At 35.7% G+C, this 22,580-nt stretch overlaps 2 protein-coding genes across 2 annotated transcripts in view; one reads left to right on the top strand and one right to left on the bottom strand.

The window, feature by feature from the left end:
- Positions 1-18,347, bottom strand: part of aven (apoptosis, caspase activation inhibitor) — a 30,436-nt gene extending 12,089 nt beyond the window's left edge. The window contains exons 1-2 of the mRNA XM_065256888.2: positions 18,067-18,347; positions 17,542-17,719 (exon numbers count right to left, since the gene is read on the bottom strand). Coding sequence (XP_065112960.1) covers positions 17,542-17,719; positions 18,067-18,240 — 352 coding nt within the window. The 5' untranslated portion in view covers positions 18,241-18,347. The remainder of the gene's footprint in view (positions 1-17,541; positions 17,720-18,066) is intronic.
- chrm5b (cholinergic receptor, muscarinic 5b) lies at positions 11,245-21,672 on the top strand. Its single transcript, XM_065255866.2, has 2 exons — positions 11,245-11,699; positions 19,227-21,672. Exon 2 carries the CDS (start codon positions 19,305-19,307, stop codon positions 20,823-20,825), a length of 1,521 nt encoding a protein of 506 aa, XP_065111938.2. The 5' UTR covers positions 11,245-11,699; positions 19,227-19,304; the 3' UTR covers positions 20,826-21,672.
- Positions 21,673-22,580: the final 908 nt, after the last annotated feature.

Genomic DNA, 22,580 nt, shown 5'->3' on the forward strand with positions numbered 1-22,580 from the left:
TTTTGAAAAAAAAAAATGTTTGTCAGTGTAGGTACATTTCCTTGTCTGCGTCTGAAAAGCAATGTGCCAATGTATCAATAGACCAATTTTGTGTTTGCAAACAGAGATGATGTTTTTTGTGGGCGGAGCCAAACTGGTTGCAGAAAGTGATTGCTCCACAGTAGGGTTGTGAAGTGTTTTAGCATTAAACCGTGATTTTTAAGGATCTGGTGTTCTGTTGAAGTCTGATTCCCCTATGTTTCCCTTTAGTGCAATGTTTCCTATAGCGTTTTAATCACGTTACGTTTATTTTTTAGATAGATAAAAAGTTTAAATGGCTTGGCTACTGATATGCATGTATGTAATGTATATGTATTGTTCTTTTTTTGCTAAATCAATTATTTTTACAGTCTGAATTGCTAAAGTACATATAAAAGCAATACTATCATGTATTATATATAATAGCATTTATTAAATATTTCATCATTTTCCTGTTTTCTATTATTTCTTCCTTATATATTTATCTTGTTCTAAAACTATTATAAAAGTATTATGTTTACACTATAATTAAAAAGGCCCGTTTATTTGTAAATAAAACTTTCAATCGTGTGTGTGTGGACTATATTTATATATTTATTAAGTATGTAAACATAATAATTTTAGAACAAACAGTAGGAAGACATAAGCTAAGATATAAGGAAATAAAAAGAAATAATAGAAAACGAAAAAATTATGAAATATTTACAAAAAATTGTGATATTATTGCTTTTTCAGTATAAAAAAACTTTTATTCTGAATAAATTATAATTGTAACGTGATAAAAACGCTATAAGAAACACATGGAGGGAACAGACTTCGACAGAACACCAGATATCTTCTCTACTTATTTTCTATTCTAATTATTAAAAGATTTCCAGATGATTTCCTCGCTCCATTCTGTCCGTTTAAGGGCTTATTGTAATCATAAACACCTACGTTTATCTTCAAATGATGTCTTTGACGATGGTATTCTATAAAAATGAAAGCCATCTTTTTTGGCATTCTTATTCTGACACTTAACAGCACAACAGGACATTTTCTAGTGAGTTATCTTGCTCTTTTCACTCGTGTCTAATTCATTTCCACTTTTTTTCTGCAACTGCATTGCGCGCGCAGCTTGCAGTGACGTAACTGTGACGTCTACTCGAAATTGGTCTATAGAGTTTACTGTAGTAGTTATTATAATACGGTTGAGCAGCCAGTATATGAAAATCTGATAACAGAATGCAGGACTGACCAATCAGAATTTTAGAAATAAATCTTTTTAGAAAACTAAGCATTGATATTATCTGCTAAAACAAGTACCAATATATCAGGTATCCGTAAAGTTTAAAGAACTTAAGACAAGCCACACTTGATAGTTATAACTCAAGTGTGTTTAACAGTGTCAATGCTGCTGGCATAATGTGACCGTAGCAGATGTGTCTCTCTCTTTCTCTTTCTCTCTCTCCCTCTCTTTCTCTCTCTCTCTAGGCTTCTCTGACCTGTCCCCTCAATGACAACAGAGATACAACCGCAGGTTATTTACCCTTCTACTTAGCCTGCTAAAGTAAAGAAACTACAGTTCTTGGCCTTTCATGGACCCTACAAAACACTTGATGGCATTATGACCGTGAAATGTTGCGAAACTACAAGTCCTGCACCATTAAACAGAGCTTAGAAGACTTACTGTCATTAAATGGCACTTTACTCTGGGGGACTGCGGCCCTATGGAAGAAGCTGCTAATTTTCTTTTTTGTCACGGCTCCTGAGCAAATCATGGCTGAGCCAATTAACACAAAGCAACTCTGTAATGAACTGAACCATCAAAATAAATCAGCCTGTGATGACTGCAATTAAACTGATTCAAGCTGAACATTCAAAACAAGTAGCACAATAAACAATAAGATTTCATACAAGCACACAAAGCAGATGCCACAGAGCATAGCAATGGTTTTCCTATTAGTGTGTGGACTTAAAGGGGACAATTTTGGGCATTTTAGAAACTTGGTTAACAATACTATCTGAGACAGGATATAAAATATGAATAAAAAAAGAAACACTAAATGGCTAAAATTAGCCTTAAGATTAATTCCTCTGCTTTTCGGCCTTGATCATTTGGACGGTAGGTAGGCAGTTGTGTAAGTGCAATATCAAAACATTACGCTTAAGACTGTACTAATACAGTATTTTTTAAGTTAATCAACTAGAATTTACAATTAATTTCAACAGTTGAAATAACTAATTCAACTTTATTTTTATAATTAATAGCAACAACTCACTAGACACAAAAGTTGAAATTAATTGTATACACTGTATAAAAAGTTAATTCAACTTAAAAATATTAGTTGACAACAATTTTTACACAACCGTTTTGACTAATTAACCAATTATTTTTTTTTAAGTTGAATTAACTCAATTCTGGTTAAGGCAACCAGATAACTAACTTGAAGTTAAACCAAAAAATCTTACGAGTGTAAAGGGACCAGATCTTCTTAAATCAAAGATTAAGAGAAACAAATTTCTGTTTAAATGAATCGCAACTGACTGGGCCATTGATGTAAAATCAGTGATAATCATGAGATTTTCCATTTGTTGATGGAATTAATTTGCTAATCTATTGATTCAAAGTGGAAAGAACTGTCACAACTGTCCTACAACTAATCTATCTATTATATATTCATTAATGAGTCCACCTCCCCCCAGTTTGCTCAGACTCTGTCCTACAATCAGACTACTTAAAGTACTGTATAAGAGATGGTCCCTCCTAAATGGTGTAAGGGCCCTCCTTCTCAAGATACCCATAGGTCATGAACAAGCCATGATAACTCGACCGCTGTAACAGACGAAAGTCTGAGATAAGCCCCAGTAACCTGTGTCCCTGGAAAACAGAGGTCCTTTAAAGAGGACCATCTGGTTGGGTTCATCTCGGAAGCTATCCAATCTGACCTACACTGCTCCCAGCAACAGACTTTATTCTCTATTGATCTTTCGTTTCTGTTAAATTCCTAATATTTACTTATTTAAATATCTAATTGAAATAGCTGAGGAATTTCAAGTACATATACTAATTTAATTCCAACTACTTTATAAAAATCATAAATATTTACATACGATACATATTTTATATTTTATTATTTTTAATTACAATCTGATTACAATCCTACAGATAATAATTTCCACAGCTGGCATAATGATAAAACATACATTTTATTTTAAAAAATTATAAAAATGCTTGTTTTACAATTATATATACAATTATACTAATATATATCGACTGGGTCTGCTTTCAGTTATTACTGCTAATCTGTGTGTATTTTGTAGTTATATTATAAAGCAATAAACCCCGAGAAGCAGTGGGTTACCAGTGCATTTTATAACAGCTAAGGGGCGTTGTTAGGCACGACGCGAAGCGGAGTGCCTAAACCCCCTTAGCTGTTATAAAATGCACTGGTAACCCAACGCTTCGAGGGGTTTATTGCGTTTATAAAACGGTTACTTCATATGCATAACGTTAGCGGGATTTTATAAAATAAAACCCAAAAAAGTTGTAATTATATTAGTACAAAATATTACTCTTCCGCCAAACAAAGTAGTTCCTCAGAATCAAGTGTGACTGAAACAGAGCGCAGTTCTCAACCAACACAGACACAGCAAAGACACAATGAAAATATGATTTAAGACTGTGGTGTTTATTTTATAAATCACCATTCATCTAATTTATACATTAACATTTATATCGTGCAACTGTTGAAGTGATTATCAAATAAGCTTGGAAGCATGCTGAACTCTTTCCCCGTCAGCGGTTTTTTTTTTTTTTTAAGTTGCCACCCAGTTTTAGTTTAATGCCTTCCAGAAAATTATCTTCTTTATATAAACATAAAATATCAAATGAAAGAACAGACCATCCGCTTTGAAACAAAAACAAACAAAAAAACATTTCATCCTACCTTCATTTGATCCTCTCTTATCACCTCTCAAATTTTTTTATTAAAAGCGGAGATAATTCCATTTTTGTGAAGAACTTTAGTAAGAGATCAGATTCAGACGGAGCCATGAACAGTACTACACGGTGTTTTCAGTGAATGCGTCAGTGTTTAAGTTGGGTAAGATCGCCACCCAGTGGATAATAGCGGACGTGTGAACTTGAGTTATAAAATCCTCAGACAACGTTTTCTCTTTATCGACGAGATGACTCAACAATATTTATTGACATTCATCTGGATATCGCCATTAATTGTGCAATTGTAGACAAATAAAAAATATGATTTAAGACTGTGGTGTTTATTTTCATAAATCAATACGCAGTAACAGTGGCACAGTGATACTTATGTAATGTGGTCTGAACCGTGAGGTTACCGGTGTATTTTATCACGGCTTAGAACGCGTTTCAACCAATCAGAATGAAGAACCAGAACTGCCCGTTTTATAATATATATTCAATGTATTTCATAAGCCTCGGTTTTATATATGCTTGTAGTACACTATATTTACTGTAAAGCTGCTTTGCCACAATTATGAAAAGTGTTAAAGTCATACCGGTAAACATGGTTACTGCACTACTTTAAGATTAACAAGAGTTCAATGTTTTTTAAATATGGTTTAAATAAATAAAAAATATTTTAGCCTTAAGTTACTCGGTCTACCCATTAAAATGTTAAGATCTGACATTTCTCATGAATTCCCATATTTCTATTTCATTAATACCTTAGACAAAATCATAATTGTCTCCGGTCTAGGGGGGCAATCCCCCCCAAACTCCACCTATGGTTGAAGTACCAAACTCCATGGTTAAAGGTGCAGTGTGTAAATTTTGGCGGCATCCAGTGGTGAGGTTGCAAATTGCAACCAACGGCTCAGTCCACTGCTCACTCCTCGTTTTTAAACGCATAGAGAAGCTACGGTAGCCACCACCGGACAAACATGTAATTAACAGAGAAAACTTAGTAAAAAAAGTTTGTCCATTAAGGGCTTCTGTAGAAAACATGGCGGCACAAAATGGCGACTTCCACGTAAGGGGATCCGCTGTGTATGTAGATAAAAACGTCTCATTCTAAGGTAATAAAAACCAAATGGTTCATTTTAAAAAGGTTTTTATACACCCCTGATAATATAGTTTTGTATATTATTGTGCATTTCTGTCAATAGATCCTTCTAAAAATTACACACTGCACCTTTAAAGTAATTTTAATTAAAATAATTTAAATATAGAAAGATGCAAAGAAAGGTTTAAAGTAAAACCAGGAAACATTTGTAGCTCAATTCTCTAAATTAGGAGGGGTGGCCAGTTGTTTCCCTTGAGATTGGAGATAGGAAAGGCTTTATCAATCGGAAAAATGTGACGTATTTCTTATCTATGGTTTGCACTGCAGTTGAGATGTTGGGCTGAACCGATCATTATGTTATACAGCTGTACCTAATCTTAATAAGTGATTTAGAGGAGTAATTTATTACCATAGAGATGAATGAACCACTCAATGCTCTACTCTTGATTAAAGGCGATGGCAAGACAATGATCGACACGGAAGTAACACATTTCGAAGAGTACACAAACAACTGTGGGGAAATGCAAGTCAACATTTACAAAACGGTGGAAAAGAGATTAAAGTGATTTCCTTGGTAAATGCATAATTGTATCACTCAAAAAACATCAAATTAATAATGTAAGTTACTTGGTTGCCTTAAAATTTTTAGTTAATTTAAATAAATAAAAATATTAGTTGACAATGTTTAAAAAACATTTGTAGAGTTAACTAATAGTTTTAAGTTGAATTAACTTTTTAAGGCAACCAGAACTTACTTTTTTAAGTTGAATCAATAAATATTTTTACAGGGTGTAATGCTACAGGCTAGGGGTAGAGATGAGATATATATATATATATATATATATATATTCCAAAAAATGGTTTGATATACAGTAAGACAAAAATAGGTATTTTTAGTGTTGTAGATCTATTTTCAAAGTTACCTAAAATTATACATTCATCCTCATTATCAGGCCTAAAATACTTGATATCGATGTGATGTGTGTCTGAAAGTCACTCAAAATGAACGGAAACAAAACTGCAACTAACAAAACCAAATTTAATTTTTCAAACAGACATTTAAAGTGCATTTAGACTGCAATCTCAATAGACCTCTAAGCTAAACTACGCAAGTACCATAAAACTATGACATGCATAGATGGAGGTAAAGCAATAGCTTAAAGATGGTTCCTTTAAACTCTGATGATAGGCTTGCAAAACAAAGAAAAATTTACATGTGCACATTTGGCAGACACTTTTATCCAAAGCAACTTGCAGTGCTTTCAAAATACATTTGTATCAGTATCTGTATTCCCTGGAAATCAAACCCATGACCTCTGTGCTGCTAACACACTCCTCTACCAGCTGAGCTACACTAACATGTATAAACCGAACCTGCATTCAACCAACAGCAGAAAATTGATCTATTTTTTACCCAAATACCAATGGACTTCATGCCCCGAATATCATCACTGCCCCAAATAATGCATGTCTGGGCATAAATGTACTCAGAATGGTCCATCAGGAGATTACTTTTTGGCAGCATTTTAAAATGGCCTCATTGGATACACAATAATATTCACGCTAACCATAGTTAAAAGGTATCATTATACGGCATTATTTCTGCAGAAGAGGCACTTGAACCAAACTGTAAAAAAAAGCTCCCACGTTGTTGTGGTGCTTCTAAAGGACTATAGAAAATCAACATCTCTCATCTCACATAAATTAAATTGAAAAGATGTTAATATAGACTGCACAAAATACAAAAAAAGGCAATACTGAATGTATCTCTTCATAACACTTTTCTTAAATGCCTGAATGGTGAAAAACAGCTTCATGCAAATTGCACAGGTGTTGCGGTAACAAAAGCAGACAACGAAATGAGAGTGAAAACAGACGCACGGTCATTAACACTGCTGTTGTTTCTCTTACACATTATAACAGAGATTCAGAGATGACATTCTGATACTCTGTGTGGGTGAAACAGCACACCCCCGCATCATCATTACTGTCCGCATTTGATGCAGGGGACTACAATTACTTTAACACATACACAGTATGTGCATGCTCAAAAAACAGCCAAATAACGCAGGTGGCGAGCATTTATACAGCAGAGAAGACAGCTGTAGCGTTCTTCCAAAAATACCAAAGCCTGCGAGAAAAAACAGCCTAATCTCAATGGAATTTTTATGTGTTTTGGGCGATAGACAATTCGTATGAATTAGCATGAAGTGAATCATATAAAAACATATAACGCATTAACAAAACACCATTCACCCCAACTGCAATGTGACAAAAGCAAATCGTACAAACGAGATGTGTAAAAAAATATAATGTAAAAAAACATTCTGTTCTCAAGCTTGATACTTTAGATAATTTTAACTGAGTAAGGTCATATCAAAAATTGAAATCAATGGGTAAAATCAAAATTATGAGACTTCAGCCTGGATTTCACAGACATGGTGGTCACACATCACATTTGTGCTTCTGCAAATTTGCGTAAAAAGTATTTGTGAAGTGCCAATGAATCTGCTTAAAAGCAATTCAAATGCTATGACTCTATGTTGATAACTTAGTCTGTGCAAGACAGGATACTGGCAGGGGTACTGTGACCTGCCAGGGTGCAGTCATTTTGGAGCGTCCAGCTGGTGAACTTGACAGAACCTGGGCCACAGGTGGAAAATCAAGAAGTCGTCTACTACAGGTGCAATGTCACTGATATTATTTACGATGCCTTTCCTACATGAGTATTAAAAGCTCCAAAATTCAGCTACTCATCAGCTAGTCATAATTTTGGTTTAAGTTACTGCTCCAACATTGAAGTGTAACCTGAGTGTACTACACCAGATACAGCGTGTAGGGATAAGTCTGTGTCTGCTGGCCATCTGAGACCCAGAGGAGACGTGCTGTGTTAGGTCAGATGAACAGATGCTGTCACTGTATATCTATGCCCTTGGTTGTAAGTCCTCCAGGGTACATGCTTATATGGCTCATATCTTCATTATGATCTCATAACGATCAATAAACTCAAAGGCCTGGATATCTTGTCCAACTTGGCAATGCCTTAAACGGCACCTATTTAGGGTGACCATACGTGCCGTTTTTCTGGGGCGTGTCCTGGCCATAGACTGTTAAAAAAGATGGATGACGCCCGTTCCCTTTCTTCCATTGGTGAAAAGTGAAACCGGCAGTGTCCTGATACGGCGCTGACATTTTGGGTCGTGAGTCTGTGCAGTAGCGATTTCGGGAACAGTCCTGCACAGTAGTGAGCAGGATGTAAAGCTGCGAAATCAAGGCCCCGCCCTTGCTCTGGCAGAATGCGCATATCACACGATGTCACAGCTGTCAATCATGAGGTGGCGGGGTTTATGACCTATACTAGGACCAGTCACTGGGGGGGGGGCGATTGAGACGTTTTGGCTTCACTTTTCAGGGCTTATTTGAGGTTTTATTTTAGAAAAGCAACATTTCAAGGTAAGAATGAAATTATAATGACTGTATATGTTTTAAACTGAAATATGATAACCTCGATGACGTATGCGTTTGATTAATATGACTTCCGGAAGATGCATCCGAAATCCTGACCAGGACGCCTCCCGATAAAATGGAGCACTCGATGCTACAATGTAAAAAGCTCACTCTCTTAAAGGTGCAATGTGTAATTTCTAGAAGGATCTCTTGACCGAAATGCTAAATTATATACAAAACTATATTTTGGTTGCAATTCCCAACCTCACCACTAGATGCCACTCAAATTTACACACTGCACCTTTAATTCATGTTTAATCCCCATTAAACCAAAGTAGTCTCTCATTAGAATGCTGTTATGATGCTCTTGTTCATCAAACTGATAACATAACTAGCTGGTTAATTTTACCCCAAACCTTTTTTTAAATGTTTGTTAGCACATTTTAACAATAATGCAGTTAAAGATACTAATGTCTAAGACTGTATTCACAGGAAATTAGATCTGTTTGAACTAAAACCCTTACTGTTGGTAAGGAAGTAAGGGCAGCAGCTCATTTGCATTTAAAGGTACACACAAAAAGAGCACTTTTTATGCTATACATTTTGGACAAATGATCTGTGGAGTATTTTGAGCTGAAACTTAAAGGGGACATATTATGAAAATCTGACTTTTTCCATGTTTAACTGCTATAATTGTGTCCCCAGTGCTTCTATCAACCTAGAAAATGTGAAAAAGATCAACCCAGTAACTTAGTTTTGGTAAACCATTCTCTGCAAGCATGTGAAAAAATAGGTCATTGTAATTTGGCTCTTATTGTGATGTCAGAATAAGGTAATACCGCCCCCTTTATCTGCACTATCCAACCACAGCACTGCCATTTAGTTCAGAGAGAAGAGAGCGAAAAGAACAACTTGACAGCACAATTGAGTTTCAATTACAACAAACCACCATTATTGTGATCAGTGTTTGCACTTCAGCCGCTCATTTGCATTTTAAATGACACACCCAAAACGGCACACTTTTGCTCGGACCTAGATTAAGACTTAGTTTACATCTTAAAAAAATCTCATAATATGTCCCCTTTAAGAGACACATTCTAGGCACAGCCGAGACTTAAATTACATCTTGTAAAAATGGGCATAATATGTACCCTTTAAGTTATATCCTGTAAATATGTCAGTATGACATGAAAATGTGACTTTTGACTTTGAAAGTGTGAGAAAAAATGATGCCAACTCTGTACTCAATAGTCCCAAACACACCTATAATGTTATATTCTCTATACTTTATAGCACCCTATAATATGGGATACATTGGTGTTGACAGTGTTATTGCCTGGGCCTTGAACACACTGCAGTCTTATCACTGCACTTTCATGTTTGTACTGTCTATTAAATCTGTGTGCATTGAATGCGTTCGTTTTCATTCATCATTCAGGCTTCCTCTTTGATGGCCTGTGATGTAACTAATTGAACGGATGCAGCTGTGAAAGGAGAATAAGAAAGATCAAACCACACCTCCAAACTTCTCCATATGAAAATCAAGTATGGCCTTCTGTCTATCTTTAGCTAGAGTAAGATTCACAGAGAAAAAAAGTTGAAACGTGTCATTTTGAAAGTGTTCAAATATTAGCTAATATGAAAACTTGACATGCAGAGAAAACTGCAAGCCATTTATAGACACTGTTGACCTAATACAGCATTATTAGCTCTGGCCTGGGAGTTTGAGATGGATTATCTGGATGAAATGTCCCTGAATTCCCCTATCCAGACATCCGGACCTTTAAAGGGGACATTTCACAAGACTTTTTTAAGATGTCAAATAAATCTTTGGTGTCCTCAAAGTACATATGTAAAGTTGTAGTTCAAAATATCATATCATTTTGACATGTTTAAAATTGCCACTTTGTAGGTGTGAGCAAAAATGTGCCGTTTTGGGTGTTTCCTTAAAATGCAAATGAGCTGATCTCAGCACTAAATGGCAGTGCTGTGGTTGGATAGTACCAATTAAGGGGCGGTGACATCACCAGGGGAGCCAAATACCAGTGGTGGCTGGTGACTTTTTTTGTCTTAAGGGTTTATGATAAAAGAGACGCTCGCGTTTGCCATACTCACATAATCTCATGCGTAATCAGAGTTTACTGTTAACGGAGTGTCTGGCGTGAATTTTGTGAACGTGAGCGTCATCATAAATGGTTTTGACGTGTATGCAGCAGGCACTTATTTTGACGCACACAGGATCTCTCGATGCGCAAAACACATATTTTGAAAAAAAGGAACCACACACGACACTCCGAACACTTATTTTGAATTAGCGCCCCTCGGATGAGCAGCCACGAGCCACCACTGCTTTACATACTTCTGTGAACGACCAAAATGTCACAGTGCTGTATTAAACAATATAGTATTACATTAAGTTAAATAACAGAAAATAATAATAAGCAATAGAAAAATAATTTACATTTGACCTTACTAGTTTGTAATCATAAGTTTGATTTTAAACCAAATCAAATCTAAAATGTTCTCCAAACTACAACAATAACAAAATATATAACCGAGCCCCCCCTCCAACAACGCACTTATTTACAGTTCTGCAATCTGTGTCAAAAAAACAGTAATTAATGCCTCCATTATACAACAGTGAACATCATACTGCTTTTTACACCCCCACTGACTACAGCATCAATAACCTTCACCTCCTCATTTCTGCTTCAGTTCGCTCTTCTCCTCTTTTCTTCCTCCTCCCATTCTCAACGTCTGTCTGTTCACTGCCCTAAATCATGACGATCATCCCAGCCCAGTGGGAATGACCTCCTCCCAGCTTTTCACATCTGTGTCTGTCAGAGAGTCCACACACAGCGACACATATTATTCAACCAGAGGGGGCTACAGCATCATCTCCCATCCAGCCTCCTCCACTGCTGAGGAACATCGACTTCTACACACAAGAAGATATCTGTTGCTCCTCTGAAGGAGCATTTTAGATGCTTAACAACAAATGTTGGGACTTTGTGAGGACTTAAGACAGCGCTTTGTACTCTTTTGTGAGTAATAGACAACCATCTAATAACAGCAAAGAGAGAGAGTTTACCTTAAGGATTACATCATTTAAGATGAAGGACTCGTGCCTGGATATGAGAAGTGGATAGAAGTGAAGGTTTGGGATGTAGATGGGATCTGGATGGAGTTCAAGAGTGGGTTATGAATACTGTAAGTACTGGATTTCTCCTTTATCTAAGGTAATGAGAAAAAGTCATCGGGGTAGTTACTAATGAGCGATTTAGTTAATGTTAACCAGCATCATTACCCGAAGTTCTATAACAAATTCATTATTTGGATTACAATTTTAAAAAATGCAAGTCCTAAAATAAAAATAAAATAAAGATATTCTTTGAAATTATTTTAAATTATAACCCAGAATTGAAATGAGTTAACAGTTAATGTCAGTATTTGCAATGGAGATAATCAAATTTTTAGGGTAAGCTATAGAAAAAACCCCAATAAAGCACTGAAGATCAATATAAAAAAATATATATATTTAGTTGTAATATCATGCACTGCTTTTGAATTTCATGTTAAATTAATAAAAAAATTTGTAGACTGTGTTCAACAACAGTAACTTATACAACAATCAGAAATCAATGTTAATGCTTATATGACTGTGTCTGAAACCATTATAAAATAACTACAAAATTGCGAGCTCTTAAATTAGTAAGTATCCTTCACACAAATTTAAGATGCATTTTATTATTACGACCTGATAGGAATTATCACATTATTACTCATCATTATGATATTAAAGTACTGTGGGTTTTACGTCTGTTCTAAGACATACAAATCCGCTGTGACTAAACAGAGACATTGTAATGTGTCACCAGCCCTAGCAACAAGTTCACTGCTACAGTAACATGGATTGAATAATGCAAATCTAAAGGTCATCAGTCAGAACATGTTATTGAGATTATCTGACAGTTTAATCTCTGATCGGTTGTGACATTAGCCCATGATTTTCTAATGCACTGAGCCTCTCGCTCTGAACATTTTCAGTATCAGACATAAAATGTAATACTCTTTCTGTTAAAATCTAACACATTTCTTGGAATGTTGTCTCATCTCACATCACATCCATATGCCTATACCAGATGTATACCAATATCAATGCAACTGTATGTGTGACACAGAGAACAAATGACTAATGTGGATTTTTACTTCTTTGAGAACAGTCAAATCTAGCCTGAGGGTGCCAAACAGGTGCAACCATGTGTTATGCTGAAGACAGCTCATCTGTTTATGCACCTCTTCCTCTTGTCACGTGTGAGCCCTCATGAGGTCATTAAGATGCAGGTGTAATTGCAAGATACAGTGTACAGGAGTGTAAGTAAAGGTTAGTGAAATAATGAAAAGGCTAAAGGCAAGGTCTGAAATCAGTATAGAATGACTTCCATGTAAAGGAATGCTGATGTGGATTGTGGTTATGGTCAGGAGAAAGCTCAAGGGTAAGGAGAGGGTGTAACTCCCTGGTGAAAGCTGAATTACACTCATTTTGTACCCAATCAGCCTGTTAACACCACAGTTCCTAATCAGTGCCTGTCGGCAGAATCCTAATAAGACAGAGGACAGTTCAGTGTGAGGGGTGATACAGACAAGGTCATGTTACTTTGCAAGACACTTGTGTGGCTCTTTCTATTCAACGCAAAGAGGAACAGCCATCTTTTGATTTCTTTAGATGGCTTTCTAAATAAATTACTAAGAAAAGATGCGTGACCAATATTTCTCACAATATTGAAGCTAGCTAGAGTTAAAACAATAAGAATTGATGTTATGCCAAATATAACGAAAAGAAAGTGAAAGGATACCCTTTCAAAGCAGTTTTGTTAAAGTAGTATGCTCTTAACCATCCAATAGACCAATAAAAATCACTAACTTCCTTTCCTCATGGCTGTGGTGTTGTAAAACCAACATGTTTTTGATGGATAAGCCATCATATAAAATTTCTCATTAAATCAGTGGTGTAGTCTACGTGATACGCAGGTATACGCCGTATACCCACTAGAAATTTTCAAGGATTTCCGTATACCCACTAAAAATAGCGCGAGGATGCGTAACAGCATGGTTTTGTGACATTTTTAAACTTTTAGTCATAATATAGATGTGAAGCAGTGACCATTAGCATGCTACACTTGCTACTTTAGCGGGTTGAAATACATATTAGGCTATACTTCCTGCCGAACTGCGCGATCCGATCGGCGTATGAATTTCTATGAAATCAAATTACTATAGTGACGCGAAAGTAACTGGGGAGCAGACTGGTGTGGCGCCACTGGCGAGTGACAGCAAAGTACCGCGAGAGAGACTCCAGTCATCACATGGAGAAATCTGCATTGAATCGCTCTCGCGGTACTGTGACATCTCCAAGAGGTCTGCTTAGTGCAAATGAAGTCGAACCTGCAGTGTAGCTGCTCACGCGACACTGTAAACAAAACCATGTGGAGAAGTGAACAATTGGAGCAGTGCATAAAATCCGGAGGGTTAACAACGCACATGTGAGTAAACAACATTTAAATCATCAGTCCAGTTTATTACTTTATCTGGAGGTAAGAATCCAAATGCAATAAAATAAGCCGGTGATAATATCCTGATGGTTTTTAACTGCTTTCAGTTTCTCTGCATGTTTGCTTGTGCTTCACAGTGTTAAACTTCCTTTCTCTGTGTTCATTTATATATCTACGTTCAAGGTCATCTTGACAAGATGTATATGATCTTAAACTTCTGTGAGGAAATTCATGTCTGCAACTCTGCATTGATGTTCACTTCAGACTTGCAAATTAAAGATAATTTTCTTCACTTTGGTTTGGGGGTCTAATATTAGGCTACATGATGGTCTTGTAATAATAATTAAGTAAGCCTTTTAGACAATGCTTATATTATATGCAAAAAATAAGCTTTTATATCAATGACTATGCAAATAAGAGTTAATTCATGGTCATCTTAAATGTGTATTAATTAAAAACATTTACACCATTAAATTACACATGGTAATGTTATCAATAGTTGTCAGATAATAGCTATTGAAAGAGTGGATATTTTTTTCTCCTTCAATGCATGTGTTAGCCACGGATTGAAGATTGTAAACAGTTTATTTAATTTTAATTAACAGTTAAGTAACTTTTGTCCCTGAGTTAGATGTTGATTAACACTAAACCAGTCTAAAAATCAGTCCAGTTTCCCCAGCTGTAAACCCACTGGCTCTAAAGTCATTTTTTCTTATAATAAACTGACATGTTGAGAACACATTCAGTTTATGTGTTTATGAGTACACTTTAAGAATGCTCTTAGTTACATGAATATCTATACTGTGCATCTGTGAGTGTGGTGGTGCTGAGGTGTCATGCTAGGACGAGTAAGCATAAGGGTGAGAGGGAAAAATGACAGTATACTCACTACAAAAATCTAGACTACACCACTGCATTAAATGGATACCATAATTCCTCTGGTGGACAAATACAAATTACACCCACATTCACAAGAGTCAATGAGTTCAAACCTCTGGAAATTACTAATAGTACATGTGTGGGGAACAAACAAAAAATGAGAGCAAAAAACAAACATTTTGTTTGGAGTGACCCTTACATGTGTTACCATGACAAACATTTTTGTGTGACATTATCAGGTAAATATGTTTGCACAAAAATCCATTCACGTTTAAGCATGTTTGTATAAAATATATTAGGGCTTTTTAAAGTGTTTAAAGTGTTAATAAAGCGTTCATTCATTTTAACGCCCTTTAATTTTATTAACGTGCGATTATGCGCAATGCGCAATTTCTGTTTGACCCTTGGTCTATCCCATAGTTGGATAAATTAAGACCCAGCCTTAGACAGTAAATGTGACCCGTGCTGTCTGAATGAGTTGAAGGTTTTAATAATAATAAGAACATTAAGCTCTCATCTAGCGATCCCAATAATCTAAATAGTCATTAAACATCTAAAATTATCTTTTTTTACGATTTTTAAGAGGTGTACCGTCTTAAATGCTTAACTAATACACAAAGGATGGCTGTCCATCCACTTGCGCTTTTGGGATTTTGGTTTTAAAACATGCAGGAATGAGAAAATAAAGTGCAGGCTTGCTTTATGTTTAAATAATTATTAAGAGAGATAAAGTTCGGGACCTGATTGATGTTAAAAGAGTTATTAAGAGCGACAAGACTCGAAAACGATCTTCCTAGCACTGACTGACACACAGACACGCGAGTGCCCAACCCCAATGTATACACTACAAAATTACAAGTTTAAAAATATCTGTTTTGTCAAGAATTCACGCAGATATAATCTGTAATGTTTTAAGTGAATGTTAACTGTTGAGGAAAATATCTGATGTGTAACATTATATTAGATCCTTGCATTATACAGGTGATCTTAGAGCTGTCTGTCTCAATGTCAATCAAACAATAAAAGAAAAATAAGTTTACCATATATTGATATTGTTTTTGACTTGAGTGTTAAATCTATAGTGATTCTAAGGTATGGATGTGGTAATTTTGTTTTTAAACCTTAAAAAAATATTTTTTTTCTCAAAATTAACTTTGCCGACTGTGTCAACTTCAAACAGGCGCAGTTCTGTCATGTTTTGTCAGATTCCAACAAATCATGCATTGTTTTGAAGTTTTTTTAAAAAGAGAATGTTAAAATATAAATAACTTTATTCATTTTAGAAAATTTGCTCATTTCGATTCGATTTGCCAGCACGGGTCACAAATGATTCAGCAGCAAACAGAAATGGAGAAAGAAAGGAGTCTTCTGAAAGGAAAATTCATAAACGAAACAATCGCTGATGGTTCGGTTGAAAATGTAAACAGACTGGTGTAAGTCAATTGCTTTGTGAAAAGAAAGAGAAGTAATGGGAACCTATGGTTTTTCAATCTTTTTTTTTCATGCGTTTAATAGACAGTTTTTTAAAAAACATATCTAGTATCTTTGAAACATGTCTATGTTCTTTATGCTCTATGTTCAGTATGGTTTCACTAATAATAAACATACATTTGCATAAAGCATCTATATTTGTCCACACCCATTTTGATTAAAGTATTAAAAACTTGAACAGTGGTAATTTAAGGTAAATTTAGAACACAGAAAAATGTTAGATTAATTTGTGATTAATTGCGAGTTAACTCATAGTACAAACATTCACCAAATTCATACAGCATAAATATTTTCTCTTCCAATGGACCACAAGAGGCAGCATAACTCTACTGTACTTCACTGTCATAAAATTAGATGACACAAATAGATCTCATGAATATCAATGCGGCTTTTGAGGAAACAGATTAGGGAAACGAGAGGCAAATTATGCAAAGAAAAATCCCTGAAGAGAAAAGCATAATGGAAAACTTGTTTTACAGTTACACAGGATATAAATATAAAATTTGCTTAACAAATGCCTCTGTAGTGGTTTATTTAGTTTAATTATAAGCTTCTATTAATAACCTCCCCTTAAACAACATCCACACTTTTTTACATTTGCAATAATTTAATAATTTGCTCTTCAATAAAGAAATAATTTGTTACTGTGGCTAAATTAACTCGGTGACCCAATTCACATTATTTAAATGTTTGAACTAGAATTTTCTTAAAGTTACCATAACTATAATCTTGATTACAATCCTTATTTAACCATTTGACTAATATTTATTGTAAAGTTTTGAAATTTTGTCTAAAAATGTGTAAAATCATTTCATTTGAGCAAATCTGAAGAAACGTTGTGACTGGTGGTTGCATCTGTATCTTGTAAGTGACTTTACCAGTGAAACAACACATACAGTAGCTCATGAGATGAGTCCAGCTTTAATCAGATCCAACCGTGCAACACAAACAGAGCTCTGCCCTTTCCTTTGCCCTTTTTATTTCAATAGCTCACAGCAGGAATACTATTTAACAACACCATCATCGTCCTACATTAATTCTGGTTTTGGTCTTTTGCCTGAGCTGCATCAGACGCACAGTGGGAGAATATGACACAGATCCAGAGCGTGTGCTTGTGTGCTTAATCTTACCAGCTGAAGTGAGGAGGACATGATAGTCTGTTCCTCTCTGTGTAGGAACATCTTCATTGATTTCTTGTTTCTCTGATTCCTCATAACGGTCCCAATTCGTCTCAAGCTTTCTTCTAGTGAAGATGGTTTTGTCCTCCTCTTCCTCAAAGTTCACTTTGTCATCATGATCATCTTGATTCTAAAACGAAAGTGATCAAAATATATTAGGTATGGGTTTAATACTCAGCAAATGAGACAGCCTTTATTACAGGCGTATAGACTGATAAAAATGTACTTTAATGTCACTTAAATTAAATTTACCATGGCAACCAAAGTTTTGACTAATGCACTATCAATACCACCACAGTATTTTGCTATTGATAAAATTCATGTGAGAAGTGGGAGAGGCTTTGTTTTTATTTATTTTGTTGAATACACAAGTGAAGTAGTAACATTAAAATTTTATTAATATTAAATAAAGTATTTAGACAGAAACTATGGTTTCCATGGTAAATATTCTGTAAGTGACAGCAAGTTATCACTCACTCGTCGAAAGTCTGCAGGAGGTCCATGATACTGCCCTCTGCGATGGTCCCTCTTTCCCCTTCCGCGATGGTGGCCGCCTCTTCCGCGACCCCTGTGTTCACCTGAGCTGCCGGTGTCAACTCCACCTCCTCTTTTCCAATGTCCTCCGCGTCCCCGATTGTGTCTGCTGTCCATTTTCGAACATTGAAACTAATAACTAAAGCCGAGAGCATTAAAGTGTAACACCGTACAGTTGTTACATTTTAATCGGCATACGGAGAAACCGTCCGTGCAGCGAAATAGTTCCGCCTGTAATGAAGGCTGTTTGTGGCTGGAACATCTCGCGGAATTTGGCCGTAGGTGTATCCACTCTAGCCTGAACCGTAAAGGTTGGCTGGTGCCAGAAAATGAAAAAAATATCCAAAATGAATGGGTTAAAATAAATTTTTAGTTACAAAAGTGGATTAAAAAATTCTAACAAACATTTAGTACTACGTGTTTTGTTATGACAGTGGATAATTTTACCTCACCTAAGTTTTCAAAGCTTTAATAAAAGTTATAAGTAGAAGTTTTTTTAACTGGAGTGGCAAACAAGTAGTAGAATTAGTAAAATATTTGCTTTTTAAATAAATGAATGTATTTACATGTATAAACTTTGTTTAAAATGCTACATTCAGTAAAGTATATAAGCTTAACGACATTCATATTAAAAATATTTTTATTTTTTTAAATGCTGGTGACAGAACTGCTTATGTGGCAGCAAAAAGACAGTATCACCAGATAATAGCATAAATACAGATTTATTTCTAATTGAAACATTCATTGTGATTATTTCACACTAAATTATTAAGACGACTCCATTTATAAACATTTTGATTATAATTGATCAGATCTGAAAGCTATCATCATAACACCCCAGACTTAATTTAAGTTTATTTTAACTGATGCAAAGTAGAGGGACACCATTTGCCAACGCAAATAATAGGAATGACCCAATTCACATTCACACCCATAAATGTTTGATTAGAGAAACAAGAGATGTTGTGCTAGACTATGATTTCCATGGTAAACCTTTGTACAGGTAAAGCCTGATTTAGATGTCACAGACACAGAAACATTCGTTTTCATACGTTTTATTTTTTTGTTTATAATGTGTCAATTGTCTTATTCTGTATTTTCAGAGTATCGTCCAGCTGATCATGAAGAATCCAGTGAAACTTTCATCCAGAGTTTGCTACTAATGGCTCTACGCTGAGAGAATGGACATGGATGATATAGTAAATTCAACTGCAGGTGGAAATGTTTCGGCTATCCTGCCTGCCCCATATAGCCTGCTGGAGGTCATAACTATTGGAACTGTATCAGCTGTAGTCAGCCTCATCACAATAGTGGGGAACGTCCTGGTGATGCTTTCTTTTAAGGTGAACAGCCAACTTAAGACGGTTAACAATTATTACTTACTCAGTTTAGCTTTCGCAGACCTAATCATTGGTGTGTTTTCCATGAACCTGTACACATCCTACATTCTCATGGGATATTGGTCTTTAGGGCATGTAGCATGTGATCTGTGGCTGGCTATTGACTATGTTGCAAGTAATGCATCGGTGATGAACTTGCTGGTCATAAGTTTTGACAGGTACTTCTCAATTACAAGACCACTTACCTATAGGGCTAAACGGACGCCGAAACGTGCAGGCATCATGATTGGCTTGGCATGGTTGATATCATTTATATTATGGGCTCCACCTATTCTGTGCTGGCAGTATTTTGTTGGTGAGCGGACAGTTCCTCATGACCAATGCCAGATACAGTTCTTCTCAGAACCCATAATTACGTTTGGGACGGCCATAGCAGCTTTCTATATACCAGTTTCTATCATGACAATGTTGTATTGTCGAATCTATAAAGAAACAGAGAAACGCACAAAGAATTTGTCTGAACTGCAAGGATACCCCTCTTTGGACAGCAATGAAGGTCCTAGGGAAAAAAAGCCAATATTAAGATGCTTCAACTTTAAAAACAAGAGAGATGGGACTCAAGCATCATGGTCTTCATCCAACCAGAGTTATGTTACTAGGACAACAATGCAGTCTGTGGATCTCTGGACAAAGTCAGACCAGGTCACCACCCTGAATAGTTACGCATCATCAGAGGACGAGGAACGGTCCATCTCGGAAGCAACCCCACGGGAATCTTTCAAGAACCAAGAAAGGACAGAAAATAAAAATGGACAGCTTGACTCTTATGAAGAAAATAAATATCTAAGTGATCTTGCAAAACAATGCTCACAGGCAAATAACAAAAAGTGTATGTCATACAAGTTTAAGCCCATTCTTAGCAACATTACCACTTTTCAAGGCACCGGTGAAACTGAGAAAACCAACGCAGATCACACATTAGAGTCGCAGGTTTCTCCATCAACGTCCACTTCCACCAAACCAGAAGATCCGAGCTTGAAAATCCAGATGACGAAACGGAAAAGAATGGTCCTTATCAAGGAGAAAAAGGCAGCGCAGACTCTCAGTGCAATTCTCCTTGCTTTCATCCTCACATGGACCCCATACAACATCATGGTACTCATTTCTACATTCTGCTCTGACTGCATCCCTGTCTCCCTCTGGCATCTGGGATACTGGCTCTGTTATGTCAATAGCACAGTCAACCCAATGTGCTATGCATTATGCAACAAAACCTTCCAGAAGACCTTTTGGATGCTAGTGCTCTGCAAGTGGAAGAACAGAGGAAAGGAAAAACTAGACTGGGGTGGTCAAAGCCATTAAATACAATGATAGGACAGCTGTAATGGCTAAATGGGATTTAACAAAGTTGAATTAATATTTACGCTCTTGGAAAAAAGTACAAAGCTATTATTGGGATGGTAGCAGCTGTACCCTTTCAAAACATATACCTTTTTACCTAAAAGGTACATTTTAGTACCTCAAAGTTACATATTAGGACATTTTTAAAGGGTTAACTGTCCCGGTGACAGCTTTTGTACATTTTTTCTTCCGGTGTATAAAATTTTGTTATTCATGCATATTATTCCTGTCCATGTTTGTTTTCCTAGATACAATGTACATATTGTTCATGTTGCCTGATTTAAAAAAAATGTGATCATTTACTAAAAATAATTTAAACAGATGAATCTGAAGCCTTTATTTTAAATATTGTGAAATGTCATAAATTAGAGAGGTGTGGACAATAAAAATGGGCCTTGAAGTTTTAAACGTAATAGTTTATTACATTGGTTAACTGTTTTGCCTACGTTTAAATATGATGCAATGATATTACGCCACTGCATGTATAAAAACATACAGAAGTTTCTACCATTTAAGATCTCTCAGTCTTTAATCGTATTGGTTTACTAGTATTTATCACCATAATATCTTAATAATAAACATCGTAATAAATGTAAAGGCTTTTGATTGTACTCTAAATGTAATATCCATGAGATGGCAGAGATCCTCAGATTAAACCGTGTGGTGGAAGCACATATTTCATACGATTTCTCATTTTAATTTGCACAATAGTATGAAAGTAATTACACCAGTTCTGTGGTGCTACAAATTATAACAAAATCTGACTTAAAGGGACACTCCCCTTTTTTTGAAAGTATGCTCATTTTCCAGCTCTCCGAGAGTTAAACATTTGATTTTGATCGTTTTGGAATCCATTCAGCCGATCTTCGGGTCTGACGGTACCACTTTTAGGATAGCTTAGCATAATCCATTGAATTTGATTAGACCATTAGCATCACCCTCAAAAATAACCAGTGTTTTGAAATCTTTCCTATTTAAAACTTGACTCTTCTGTAGTTACATCATGTACTTACACCGATGGAAAATTTAAAGTTGCGATTTTCTAGGCTGATATGGCTATACTATACTCTCATTCGGTGTAATAATCAAGGACTTTCCGGACGTAACATGGCTGCAGGAGACGCAATGATATTACACAGAAAAATACTGAAAAATAGTCCCCTTGGTAACTTTCAATAGCAGGGGACTATTTTCGGGCACTGCGTAATATGATTGCGCCTCCTACATCCATAGTAAAAATATAGAAACTCTTTGGTTATTTTTGAGGGCGATGCTAATGGTCTAATCAGAATCAATGGATTATGCTAAGCTATGCTAAAAGTAGTACCGTCAGACCCGGAGATCAGCTGAATGGATTCCAAAACTTTAAAAATCAAATGTTTAACTCTAGGAGAGCTGGAAAATCAGCCTATTTTCAAAAAAAGTGGAGTGTACCTTTAATTAATTATATTAACCTTTTACAGATGTAGCAACACTTTATAGACATATGTTTATGGATATTGCCTGGCTGTTTATCAATTTAATCAGAAAGTCTCTACTATGTGTTGTTAAAGTTTGTCATATATATTGATGTGAATAAACTGAAAGTATCACAATTAAATTAAAATAAAAATAGTCTTTGGCAGGGGTTCCACTTTACTCAGATTTCTACTACTGTTAAATCACTCCAATGTCTCCTGTCAAACCAAATCCACTGTATACTATATATACTACTTA

Source organism: Paramisgurnus dabryanus, chromosome 12, assembly GCF_030506205.2.
Source record: "Paramisgurnus dabryanus chromosome 12, PD_genome_1.1, whole genome shotgun sequence".
Taxonomy (NCBI): domain Eukaryota; kingdom Metazoa; phylum Chordata; class Actinopteri; order Cypriniformes; family Cobitidae; genus Paramisgurnus; species Paramisgurnus dabryanus.

Excerpts from the sequence above, each read along its gene's own strand:
- chrm5b (XM_065255866.2), top strand. The coding sequence starts at position 19,305 with ATGGACATGGATGATATAGTAAATTCAACTGCAGGTGGAAATGTTTCG.